Source organism: Nelumbo lutea, chromosome 2 (genome assembly GCF_056320005.1).
Source record: "Nelumbo lutea isolate HS-2025 chromosome 2, American lotus-T2T, whole genome shotgun sequence".
Lineage (NCBI taxonomy): Eukaryota > Viridiplantae > Streptophyta > Magnoliopsida > Proteales > Nelumbonaceae > Nelumbo > Nelumbo lutea.
The window spans coordinates 95,436,065-95,450,023 of NC_142685.1; the positions used below are offsets into that span (position 1 = coordinate 95,436,065).

A 13,959-nucleotide genomic window follows, 5' to 3' on the forward strand; every position below is an offset into this window, starting at 1 on the left:
TACATACAATACAGAAGCATAACACGGCAACATAACAATTAAAAATGAACTACTTTCAAATATTCATATATCCGGATGCAAAAAAGGGTCAAAAGTAGTAATGATCTTTGGAAAGTTTCAAGGTCTTTTTATTCATTTTCTGACCTGTTTGTGACATCGGAGCTGTTATTTTATGGTCCACACAATCTATCTAGGAAACCCTCAACACCAATCCTATTTATATCAATATCTTATTTAAGATGAACGAGAGGCTGGATTAGGCAATAGTGGTTGTTCATCTACTTGCAATGTAACATAGCTCTCCAAATTTTTACCTCCAGTTGATGTTGAACCTGTATCCCATAAACCTATTGGTTCATCTGTTACGAATTCCTCTTGAATGGTCTTTTGAATGGAAGATCTTTTGTATCTCTTCAATCCCTCAAGTTCCAATGCAACTTCTTTCATTGTTGGCCTTTCCTTCCCATTTAACCTCAAATATCTTGTTGCAAGGTTACCAACCTCTTGTAGCTCCTCTTTCCTACCCTCTTTTATGACTTCAGCATCAAGAATCTCAAAAAACCGGTTCTTATTTATTGAAGAAACAAAATATATGATTAAGCTTCTTTCCTCTACTGGTCTAGTAGATGAAACTGGTTTCTCCCCTGTTAAGAGCTCCACTAGAACAACACCAAAACTATAAACATCACTTTTCTCGGTGAACTGGCTTGATTGAAAATACTCAGGGTCTAGGTATCCTAAAGTCCCTTGCACCAATGTAGTTATGTGGGTTTTATCAATTGCAATTGACCTTGAAATCCCAAAATCTGATATTTTAGCTCTACGTTTATCATCCAAGAGAATGTTTGAAGATTTTATGTCTCTATGATAGATTGGCATGGAAGCTGCTAAGTAAGCAATTGCTCCTGCAGCTTCTGTAGCAATTCTTAAGCGGTCATCCCATGACAATGGAAAATCTTCATTTTCATGATGATATTATGGTGAAGTGTTCCACCAGAGATGAACTCATAAATTAATAGAGGAATTTCTGTCTCTAAACAACAGCCCAATAGTTTAACCACATTACTATGATTGATTTGGGAAAGTATGACAACCTCATTAATGAATGGTTCAAGTTGATTTTCCTTCCATCTGATAACATGCCTTCATAAACTGTACCTTGTCCCCCTTGACCAAGAATTCTATTCTCATTATATTGATCAGTAGCCTTTGCTAACTCTTCTGCAGTAAAAACTTTTATTTTCTCCACAATACTTTCTTTTGATGAGACTTGTTGTAATAACAAACCACCATTTCTTTTGAAGAATTTTTCTTTGCGCATTTTGATTTGTCTTTTCTTCCAAATTTGATACAACCAATAACTAGCAAAAAGCAACACCATACCTAAAGCTATACCTGCATAGTAACAAAACTTTAGTCTGAGTTAAAACAGAAAAATAAAAATAAATGCAAATGATAAATAGTAAATAAATAAAAGCTATATATTTAATCTTTTTAACTTTCTAATGATACAACCAATAACTAGCAAAAAGTAACACCATACCTAAAGCTATACCTGCATAGTAATGGAACTTTAGTCTGAGTAAAAACAGAAAAATAAAAATAAATGCAAATGGTAAATACTAAATAAATAAAAAGCTACATAAGTTTTGATTTTTTAAATCTTGCATTTTGTATTAATTTGTATGTATTTATTCTGTACATAATTGTATTTGTACTCTTTCCAAACTAAGACTTGATAATAAATCAAATCTAATTTTATTCTCTAAATGAAAAATTCATTAAATTAAAACATTATATGGGTGTGGATATAGGTCCTTTTTTTTCAAATAAAGTAAATTATTTATTTACATATTAAACCAAATTTAATTATTTAGAAGGGAGAATGAAACTTATCATTTGAGGTTTGTGGACCACCTCAAGATTTCCACCAGAGTCATTCCAGCTGTTCTTGTGATGGGTTGGTGGGGGAGCATTGAAGAGTTCAGAGATGGAACAAGAGCCTGTACAACCAGCACTTTGACTTTGAAGTTCATCCTACTAGGTTGGTCATTTGATGGGTTTTGTAGCCTCTTTCTTGGCTGAGAAATATTTGATTGTGGTTAGTCAATTTGGTGATAACTTCAACAAGTTTCAAGTTTGAGAACTTATACTGTCATTACCTGAGCTTGCATCCCTTTCATGGTGTTAGAATCTGATCGCCACCACAGCAAACCCAAGATAGTTGCAGTAGCAAGAACTTGAGTAATTCTCAACCAACTCAAATAATCATGGTGCCTTTCTTGGCTGAGAAATATTTGATTGTGGTTAGTCAATTTGGTGAGAACTTCAACAAGTTTCAAGTTTGAGAACTTATATTGTCAAGTGGCTGAGCACTTTGACTTTTTATAGTTTTATTTTTTATGCCTAGGGGTTAATTTCAGTTAGGGTGGGGCCTGGCCCAATTTTTTTCTTTGTTTTAGCCAAACTTCTGTGTTTTTGGTGATTAGAAGAGCAATATCAAGTGCACCATACTAGTTTCTTTCTAGAACTTGTCTGTTGCTTGCATCATGAAATGTTCTGATGAGCAAATAAGTTCTTGTGACATAGCTTTTGTGGAGGAGATCAAATAAGTTCTGCATATAATTGATGTAGGCCCAACTAAAGCCCCCAAGCCTAGATGGGCTCCCAGCTATATTCTTCTAAAGTAGTTGGGATATTCTTATTCCTGAACTTAAGGCATTTTCATTGACCCTATAAATATTATATCCATCAACGCCATTAAACGAGGTCAATAGATGGGAGACACACTCGAAAAATGCAAAACTTTTTAATTGATGCATGGTTTTGGGTTTTCTAGTAATTTTATATCTAAGCCCTATATGTATAATTTTTGCTGTAATCTTGTTATGTTTGGAGGAGCAAGGATTGGGGCTGCAAGTTAGGTCGGGTTGGATTCGGAGTTATTAAGTATTCAATGCGCCCAAATCCTAACTCCGGTCTGATGTGGTTGAAATTCTTCAAATCAGGCAATCTGATTTGCAGCCCTAACAAACACCACACTCAAAGCGTTTTATTGTCTAATAATCAATCATAAGTATTTTATTTGGGTCTTTGACATCCACTATATATCCAAGCGGTCCAGTCTTTAAGTATTCAGTTTTTAAGTATTCATTTAAATGATTAAATTAAGTTTAATTTGTAATTAAGGCTGTGTTTGGTTGCAGTGAAAATTTATTTGTATTAGTATAAATACATGAGAGTGTAAATATAAAAAATGTAAATTCTTGTTTAATTTTGTTTTGGGTTTTACTTCATTCTGCTTCATCTCTTAATTTACTTCATTTGTACTGCAATCAAACAAAATAGGCTAAAATTTAAAACAAAAATAAGCCAGAATTTACACTCAAATCATATGCACTACCATGGTTTTGTATCAGTGCAAATTTATTTGTATTGTAATCAAATACAGCCTAAATAATTTACTTCATTTGAAATTTGAAATTTGAATGAATAAAGCCTATAAGCACACTAATAAAATGCTTTAATTCACTGGATTTTTCATTTAAAAAGAAATAAAATTTGACTTAATTTTATGCTAAGCAGGTTATGTTTGTTTACTGCAAAACCACTCGTATTCGCTATAAAATTTACACGTTGGGGCTGTATCATATCTTTCCATTTCCTTAGTAATACTTCCAGTTTTAGTTAAATTCCAGCTTCTAGCTTCACTTTTTTCGCATTCTCAGTCTTGATATATTTGTGCTGGTTAAATGAATTTACATCACAAAGGAACATAACGTTTTTAACAAATCAAATCTCATTTTATTTTTTTATTTTTTGGAAATGAAAAATCTAGCAAATTAAAACATTATATGGGTGCGGATACAGGTCGTATTTTCTCAAATAAAGTAAATTATTTATTTACAAATTAAATCTAATTTAATCATTTAAATAAGATAGAAAACTGAACCTGAATACTTGAAGACACGATTTTCAAACGGTCATTGACCTGTGTGATGGAAGAGCATCCAGGCAACTGGTTCCGTTTTACTCCTATCTGATCTTTTGCCAAAAGCTGTTGATTTGTCAATGACCAACTGATTCAAGCGATTAATCATTGACCTGTCTGGTCCAAACAATGGTTTTGACCATTTTTATTTTAATTATTTATTTAAATCGCAACTAACATCATTCATTCAAATCAAACAGTTGAACCACTGATCAAAAAATTAATGATCAAAGTGGTTCCGACTCTAGATCAATTTTTAAAACATTACTTTAGACTACACTGCTTGAATAATGGATCTCCAATACCCTATCAAAATACCTACAGTTGATTACACACAATATAATGCTTAAGGGGGCATTCTTTTTTTCAGATTTATGTGGGGACCAGGAAAAACATACCCATTTCTTAGGTGGATAAATAACTTTTTCACCTAGCGAAAAGTTACCAACACTTGAATGGGACAAAAATACCCCTTTTAATAATTGAAATTTCTGACTAAAATGATCATTGCCTTACAATGAAACCTAAATGTCATTCTCTATATGGCTGAGATTACTTTTCAACTACGACCCATTAGTATTTGTTCCCATTTAATAAAATCCCAATCCAACCCGTTGCAGCTTCTTCACAGCATCGCCACGCCACTTGTAGAAGTCCACATGGTTGTACTGCATATAAATAGCTTGTTTTGCTTGTCATTTATCCCGTGTACTGCTTGTCCAATACCACTTTGAGATATAAACAAAATGTAACTTTAATGCAAAATATTAAAATTTTGCATTTTTCGAGGGTCTTTTCCTATCTATTGACCTCGGCTTATGGATTTTCTTTTATAATAATTAAAGTACCTCGACTGGGGGACGTAAGCCTTGTTTTCTATTTTTTATTAAGGATAAGATATGATTTATTAAAACCTTGTTCTCTATTGGTCAGAAGGTCACTTTGACCCATTGCAAGGAGAGTCCTTAATTAACATTGATAAATAGTGAATTAGTGATGTGGGGTGATTCAACCCAGCCAATTTAACGTTAGGAGGCCTAGCCCATGAACACCAGATTAGGGAATGAGATCTACTAAAGCAAGGGTTATCTTGCTCTCATCGTACGGAGCCAACTGTGATGGGTTCACATGACCCTACCTAAGCTGTTGCAAGCCCTTGTACGATTCTCATCTCAGGCGTTCATCACCACCTACTTCCAGGTAGTTCAAGTATAAATAGGGGTACCCCTCTCCAGGTAAGGGGTGACAAAAAAACTCAAGACCAATAGTTATTGTCATAAAGGTACTATTGCAATAGCTGCTGCGGTGACTTTATTCTAGAACTACCTACCAGGATTCTTTCCCGGTACTCTTCCTTCGTATCCAGAACTAACTCGACCATCGGAGACTCTGCCTCGGGTTCCCACCCGGGGCATCTGATGAGTTTCTGCCTTGCAGCACTTCAGCCACCTACCCTCAGCTTCTACCATACTCAGAGTCCACCCCGCCTCGACCTATACACCTTGGCCTCAACAGCAACCTCTCCAAATCTTCAAAGCATTCGGTCCCATCTCAGGGACCCGCTTAACAGCGCTGGACCTCCCACTGGGGGCAGAAGATATGGTCAGACCATTGGGCGAGCTCCCCCATTGACATGGGAGCAGAGAACGACCCAATCCGCTCCATGTGGGACCCCCTCGAGGCATCACTAGTAGAGCTCCTGGTGTGGGCCACCTTCTACTATGGTGACCCCCCACGGCCCCCTCGCCCAATCTCTTCTTACCTGCCTCGACCTCGTCGATAGGTCCTCTCGGCACCTCGGCCGGTTGCTACAACGCCTTCTCGTCGCACCCCGACTAGCCCTCCTCGACAGGCCCCTTTCCCTTTGCGAGGATGTGTAGAGTGGCTCCCTTCGGGGGAGTTGTCGAAGAGGTCCATTTGGCAGGGACCTGTGCCTTCGTCTCCTTGGCAGGGACCTGGTGGGAAGACCCCCCCCTTTGCAGGGGTCGAGACCTTCTCGGCCTTCTCCTTCTGCCCATCAGAAGGCCTCTGAGGTGTCTTGGCCCATCCCTTCTGCATGGCATGAGCACGTTCCAAAACAGCCTACGGGCATCCATAGGCACCACTACAAACAAAGTAAAGCCATTAGTAAGGCAGCAAAAAAAAAAAAAAAAAAAGAAGAGAGAGAGAAGAGGAGAAGAGAGAAGAAAAAGGACATGTTAAATGACTGCAGGGTCTCTTCTACCGAGGGGGAGACCTCCTCCTCTACCAAGGGCTGGGCTCGGACTATCCCCAGGTCGAGCAACTGCGCAAGGTCATCGTTCTCCTCACTCGTGAGCACGGGGACACTCTTCTCCACAGCCTGGCTAGCTTCTCCCCACCTCGGCTTGAAGGACCAACCCTCGGGGCATGATAGAAAGAAGAATTTTTCCTTCTAGTTATGCACGGAAGAAGGGTTGTCTATCGGCTTGGTCTTACGGGGTTGGAGGTAGTACATGTCGTCCTCGGAGGAATGCCTCCTTGGCACAAACAACGCTCAGAAGAGCCTTAAAGTCAGCTCCACCCCCAGGAATCGAGCCACCACTAGCATGGCCACTATGGTCTTAACGGCGTTGGGCACAAGTTGGCTGAGAGTAATCCCATACATCCTCAACAGTTTGGGAATCAACGGATGAAGGGGAAACTGGAGAGTTCTCGAAACCCAAGCGGAGGACATCAGTCTTAGCTATTACTTGGGCAGCCCTCATCCCAGGAAAATGGTCAAGGATTCCCTCCCCATTGGTTGGGCAGGCCCCTTCGACCTCCCTCGGTGTCACAGAAGCGGCACTCTCACAGGGAGGGTCCTCGCCTCGATGGCTGCTTTCGGCACCCTCAGGGGCTACCCTTCCCCGGAGCACCATGACCTCCTACCGGAGGGGGGCAAGAGTAGAAGAACTCAAGGGGGAAAGGGGAGAAGGGGTACAACAAGAGCTCCCTTCCGACTCATGTGGAAGTTCATAGCACTCAGGTCCAGAATCTGAGAAAGACATTGTTTAAAGTTACTTAAGAAATGTGGAGGAAGAAAGAGTGAGAGTAGAGTGTTGAAGGTTGGAAAGTCAGGAAGCTGAGTTCACTCAAAGGCAAAGGCCCTTAGAGGCAAACGACGGGAATGCTACTCCTAAGGGCCCTATTTGAAGAGGAACGAACAACCCAAAATTCTCAAGATCCAACGGCTAAGAAGCCACCGCCTCCACTACCCAATTATGGCGTGATGCGTGACGCTCAACCTCAGAAGGTGAAACGATGCTCTAGCAATGGCTTGGATTGTCCTTGATCCAACGGACGTGGAATGCCTCCGCACCTACAACCCAGCTACGCGACATCCCTAAACCCTCACTCTCGGAAGGCGAAACGATGCTCACCCTCGGAAGGCGAAATGACGCTCACCCTTGGAAGGCATAACGATGCTTCGGGTGAACTGACGTGTCCACCCATTCTGGACCACCAGCCTACGCAACCCGACCGCACGAAGGCATGCACCGGTCAGACCGGAAAGCCGTCCCATGCACGGGTCCTTGGGCTTCACAGGTCTTCGGCCTAAAATAGCCTTCGGATTCACAAGTCTTTGGCCTAAACAGCCTTCGCGAATTTTCCTCTTCGGCTTCGGGAGTGGGGGGCAAGTGATGTGGGGTGATCCGCTAGGAGGTCCAGGCCACGAGCGCCAAATCAGGGAACATGATCCGCTACAGCAGGGGTTATCCTACCCTCATTGTATAGAGCCAACCGCGATGGGTTCACATGACCCTACCTAAGCTACTGCAGGCCCTCGTACGGCTCCCATCTCAAGCGTTCATCTCCAACTACCTCCAGGCAGCTCAAGTATAAATAGGGGTACCCCGCTCCAGGTAAGGGGTGACAAAAAAACTCAAGACCAACAGCTATTGTCATAAAAGGGCTATTGCAATAGCTGCTGTGGTGACTTTATTCTGGAACTACCTACCAGGATCCTTTCTTGGTACTCTTCCTTCGTACCCAGTACTAACTTGACCGTAAGACTCTACCTCGGATTCTCACCCGGGGCCTCTAACAAGTTTTTGCCTTGCAGCACTTCGGCCACATATCCTCGGCTTCTACCATACTCGGAGTCCACCTTGCCGGAATAAGTGGACATAGGTTCTCGTGAGCCTTGACAACCCATCCATGTAATTAAGAACCCCATACAGTAATGGTGGGTAGTATCTATACACACGCAATCAATTAACATACAATTGAATATTTTTTTATATTTATTATTCTTTATTGTTGTTATTTTGTATATAAAAGAAAAAGTTTATTTTACCCCAAATGGTTGCTTTTTCTTTTTTTCCCCACGCATAAGGGGCACGTGAAATTGGATTCGAACTCTTATCAAGTCAGCTGATAAGGCCATTTTACTATTGGGTTCAGTGAGCTGATGAGTATATGACAAACTTTTTTTCGAATAGTTAATTCCTTTCAATAAAGACAACTGTTGAACTAACTTGTTAAATGGGGTAAAACTTGTTACTACACTTCCACTAGAAAAACTTGTTAAAGCAGAAACGTTTATTATCAAAGTAGTTGTTTATATCAATGAATAATCTTTCAATTGATCATGTGCTAATGTTTAATGTTTATGTCTAAAACATTGATGGGAAGAGGAACCGCGATTATCATGGTGAATAATAAGAATGCGATTGTTTGAAAGACACTCGGATTTGATTCCTTTCTCTTTCATTTTATCTGGAAAATCATGAACAAGTTTATTAAATAGAATTATCTATTGAACTTATTTAAGGTATAAGTAAATGATTAAACAAGAAAATATTCAAGGGTGTGGTTATTTGTCCAACTTCAAGTTCAGCCATTAAGGATCCGTTCGCTTGTCGGTAAGTTATTTATCCAGCTAAATGCAGTTATTTGGGTAAATTTTTTCTAGGAAACACTTACCTGGGTAAGTGTACTTACCCATGTTCTTTTATTTCTCATGTAAATAAGGCAATGACCATTTTAGCCATAAAAATCCATTATTAAAAGGGAATTTTTGTCCAATTCAAGTATTGACAACTTTCCCCATAGGTGGGAAAGTTAATTTACCCACCTAAGAAGTGATACCTAAGAAAATAAACTTTCCCTGGTCCCCACATAAATTTGAGAAAAGAACATGGGATTTTTTATCAATGGGAACCAAAATCCCATTGACCAACATTCCCCCCTCTCAAAATCCGAAAAAAGAATGCCCCCTAAGAAACTCATAAGCACCTCCTTCAAAACTTATTCAGTAAAGGACAAATTAATAAGTTTTTCAGTTCCCCCAGGTCAACTGTTATCAAATGTCTCCTATAAACTAACCGTTCAGCTGATTGCTGAATAATGCATTTGACAGACCCATTGCTTCAGTGGCCAATGCTCCCTCATGGAACCAATTGAGCCTTACTAGGTGAAATCCCCTAAATTCATGCTAAGGTGGGGTGTAGGGGTGCAAGTCAAGCAAGTTGGGCTGGTTTTATGCTCAACCTAGGCCTAATCCTAAGAATTGGGCCTAAGGCCCGAGCTTGAGGTCAATCCAAACTGTTCAACCTGGGCCTGACTCAAACTAAAATTTGATGTCCTTGGGTTGGGTTCGAGCCTAGGCTCGGCTCGGGTTGGTCAATCATCCCATACTAAAATTTAATGTGAATGTAAGCATATGTGTATGACTTATCAAAAATCAAATGCATATATGTATGCACATAGGTGGTCATGCTTTGGTTAGAATAAGATAGGATCAAGCTCAAGCTAGGTTTGGGCTACCCAAAAAATAAAAAATGGTTGAACTTTGGGGTTTGGCCCAGCCTAAGGACAAAAAATCCAATCCCAAACTAAGTAAAATTGTGGATTGGATCAATTCAAGCTTGGGTTGGTCCTACTTAAGTTCCACCCCTAGAGGGGTGGCATGTAGTTGGTCTAATGTCTCTTTCCCTCCATTTTTTGGGACTTCGTGTGTGCTCGGGTGTGAACATTGGGAAAATATCTTCACTAGCTCTTCACTCCATGGTTGATGCTATGGAGTCACCACCCATCAGAAAATAGCTAACAAGGAGTGATGGGGCTCCCTGATTTGCTTTTAGTAAAAAATAATCTCAGAATAAATAGTGACTCCATACCACTTTGCTAAGGCAAGGCTCATTTGAGTAAGTTGAGAGGGAGAGAGGGAAGGGGTTAGGCACCCCTCTCTCCTATCAATGTGAATACTGAAATCCCTTCTTTGTAATTAAAATTTTTATTTGATTTTGCTTCTAAAACAAAGAAATACAACAGGTCAGAGAATTGGGAATCGGTATTTTCTAGAAAATTGGAAGGGTGTTATTGAATCCGCATTTTTGGGTAGTCTGAGGTGATTGGTAAGGTTAGATTGATCCAATTGGGCCCAGCTCGGGTAGATTTGTAATCCGGTCAATCTAGGACCTTGAAATGGAATCTTGGTGCGACGAAGGTATTTTGGGTTGAGATTTCACAGGTGGGTGTTTTGGTAGGTATTGGGTCTGATGGTTGTGTCCAATCCAATGATTGAGGTGAAGTGGAGGTCGATTTGGGCCATCGAATAGGTATCAGGTAGGTTTAATGGCGGACCTGAGGGATTTCAGGGTGAAAGTTGGGTTCTTAGGGTTTTTGGGTGTTTCAGAGGGATCGAAAGGGTCTGATTTGGTGTTTGGGGTATCTTGGAGGTTCAAGCGGTAGACTGTGCAAAAATTGGGTGCTGACATGGGGACCTAAATTGACCCATATATGACATAAAGTCTCCATAGCCACTTAATTATTGTTTGCTTTAATTCCAACGAACACAATGAAACCGTCTTTTGCTTTAGATAGTGTATGCCCTTAGGTCTGGAAGTTAGCTCCCATACCGATCGTTTAGGAGTTAAATGAATAAGGCATGAAAGCCTAGTCCCTGTTCAAAACAACCTCTGAGGACTTTGGATCGGTAAGTCACATCCTCCTAGGGATTTTTGACACAGTGCGTGATGCTCATGCCAACTGATGCCTATATAAAGGCGGCCCCATTTTCTAAGAAGGATACACGTGATTTAGCTCTCATAGTTCACTAGCTCTCTAGTTCTCTCACTTTTGACTCTCTCAAAACTCTTCGCTGACTTAAGCATCGGAGTGCATCCACTAGCAAATAGACAAGCTAAGGTGATAAACAAGATGATTCTCTATGGACTAAAAGCTTGGCTAGCACGAGCAAAGGGTTTGTGGGTTGCCGTGATGCCCAGTGTCCTATGGGCCTACCGGATTACCATCAAGACCGCGATAGATGAGACCCCATTCAATTTGACCTATAGTACGAAGGTTGTCATCCAACTGAGATTGAAGTACCAACCTTATGACTAGAGAAATAGGATGAGGAGGCCAATGATGATGAGTTGTGGACCAACCTTGACCTGATCGAAGAAGTACGTGACCTGACCTACATTCGGACTGTGGCTTATTAGCAACGAGTAGCTCGGTATGACTGCAAATTTAGGAAGCTAAATATAGTTAACAATCACCGGTGATGAGTGTTGGTTTCCGCCGGTCGGAGAGGAAGAGAGAGTGAAAAAGGTTTGGGTCAGTGTGGGCATGTGATGAGAGAGAGGAGCGGGAAGTAGAATAGTGCGTGCATGAACTCTTGCCCAGATAGAAGCCGGACTCAAGTGCTGCCCACTTTAACTTGTTGGCGTTGACAGTGCTGTGGTGGGTCTCTTTGTTGAAAGTCAAACCATTATGATGAGGCTCTAAAAGCAAAGCAACAACAGGTCGTTGTGGAAGATCTCACGTGGAAATCTACTCGCACGAGTATTCCATGTATATATAAAAGATATCTTCCAAGTTCTAAGTGGCTGTATCCATTCCTCAATGAAATGAACCAATTATTCAGTTTTGCTGTGCTTCTTCCGTTGACTTCACTCAACGACTTGGACTTCAATTTGGCTCTTCGTCCATCCTAGAATTCATTTTAAACCTAATGTCTTATGGTTCTTAGGGTCTGAATTACTTTGCCAACTGGCACTCACTTTCAAAACTAAAATCTTATTTAACTTTTTGAATGCCATAACCGTAACACCTACGCGATCGTGATAGATAGAAGAAAGGGGAACAAATAATAGACACAATTAAGTATGATGCTTTAAAATTGGATTATGTAGTTCGGGTCTACCTTGACCCGGCATAGACGTAACGGAAGCTTCGGTAGCCACTATATGCCTCTAGTCAAGAGAAAACAGGAAGACAATTATCAAACAGCTAACGAAGCTTGTCTTTATTCTTTCATCGACATGAAACTTGTGAGTGAAGTTGAGGAGGTCAAGGCAAAGGAAAAGGATGGGAGCCATTGAACATCAAAATGGCTACGTGTATAAGAGGCAATTAATGAGAATTCATGTACATCAGTCATGACGTCTGAGTACCATGTTTCCACTATGATATAGAAAATACATAATATCGAAAAATCAACTGACAAATAAACTCTAATCACTAGCAAATAAGATGTTATTTATCAAAACTCTTTTTATATCAAATCTGACAATGTTTTCTTTGGGTCCAGTAAACTTGCTATCCTTCTTCCTTTTTACTATTATACTAGTGGGGACCCGTCTAATGTACGGGAAAATCTAAAAGATTTAATAATTTTATTTTTCATTTAATGTTAATTGAAAATAAATAATTTTTTTTAATAAATTTAGTTTTATTAATAATTTGTAGTAATTTTAATAATTTTTATTATTTTTAAATAAAATTTTGATTAATTTTAAATAAATAAAAATAATTACAAAAACTAACATTTTTATTAATTCCACTAATAATTAACAATTATATAGGAGTGATAACGGGGTGGGTTCAAGGCAGGGCACTCCATCCCTTTCCCTGCCCCATAGTCAAGACATTCTACCCCATTCCCACCCGATCCCCAGGTAACCACTCTTCAATGTTGGGCGAGTTCAAGGGCAATGCACTCCACTCCTCATCAAGGATGGAGGATCCTTGAACTTCCCGGCCTCGTTCCTAGTATTGGGCAGGTTCAAGTAGAGGTGTAAATTGGGTCATGCTGGGTCAGCATAACACGACTCATATGTGGCTTGCACAAAGTGCAAGTCATACTGTGCTGACCCACGAGGCATCATAGGCCATGCCTCACTCCTCTAGGATAATTTGGGGGGTCAATTTGGCACGGCCCATGACTCAAGCCAGCACGGGCCATGCCGTGCCAAGGGTTGGGCTACTCCATGGGCCGAACCTTGGGCCAAGCCATGCCTCACACCAAGCCAAGCTTAAGGAAAGGCACCCACTCCCTATCCAAAGTTTTTAAAATTGGAACCGGATAGGGAACCGTTCTGGGGTCGAACGGTCTATCTGTTTAGTTTAAATGGATGACCCGCTTTGACAAAACAAATAAAAAATTAGAAAAACAAACAAAAGGCTAAAAATTATTGCCTGGTTTGACGATTCGACCGTCTAGGTTAGCGGTTCGCTAAACAAATAAACGGTTTTTGAAGAAAAAGCGGTTTTGAGGTGAAACGGTGTCCAATTCCCAATTTTTCAAGTCTAACCATCTGGTTTGATCCAATTTTGAAAACATTGTCCCCGTCAACCCAATATTCAATTTGATGATAGAAATGATCAAAATGATATATTGAGTATTAACCACATGGTAAATTTCTAAATGTACACTAAATTGTCTTTAATACTAAAAAATCTAACTTTATGAAAATTTTGGAAAATTTATTGTACTTGTGTAATTTTGAAATTTATTAAATTTTTTATTAAATAATGTATTTTCTTTTTATATGGTTTACTTATAGAATTATACTAATTTATCTTATAATTTCTAATATAAACTAACCAATAATTTCCCTTTTCCAATATTATACTAATTTATCATAATAATTTGTGTAATTATTTGTTCATATTATAGTTTTCCACGTCACATAGTCATTTATCTTTAATAATTTTCAATAATTTGTAATGAAAAT

At 39.7% G+C, this 13,959-nt stretch overlaps 1 protein-coding gene across 1 annotated transcript; it reads right to left on the minus strand.

Moving 5' to 3' along the window:
• Positions 1-234: 234 nt before the first annotated feature.
• LOC148872156 (wall-associated receptor kinase-like 2) lies at positions 235-6,049 on the minus strand. The gene is made up of 4 exons (XM_088970089.1): positions 5,920-6,049; positions 1,544-1,555; positions 1,159-1,395; positions 235-956 (listed from the first exon to the last, which is right to left on the minus strand). Exons 1-4 carry the CDS (start codon positions 6,047-6,049, stop codon positions 235-237), a joined length of 1,101 nt encoding a protein of 366 aa, XP_088826215.1.
• Positions 6,050-13,959: the final 7,910 nt, after the last annotated feature.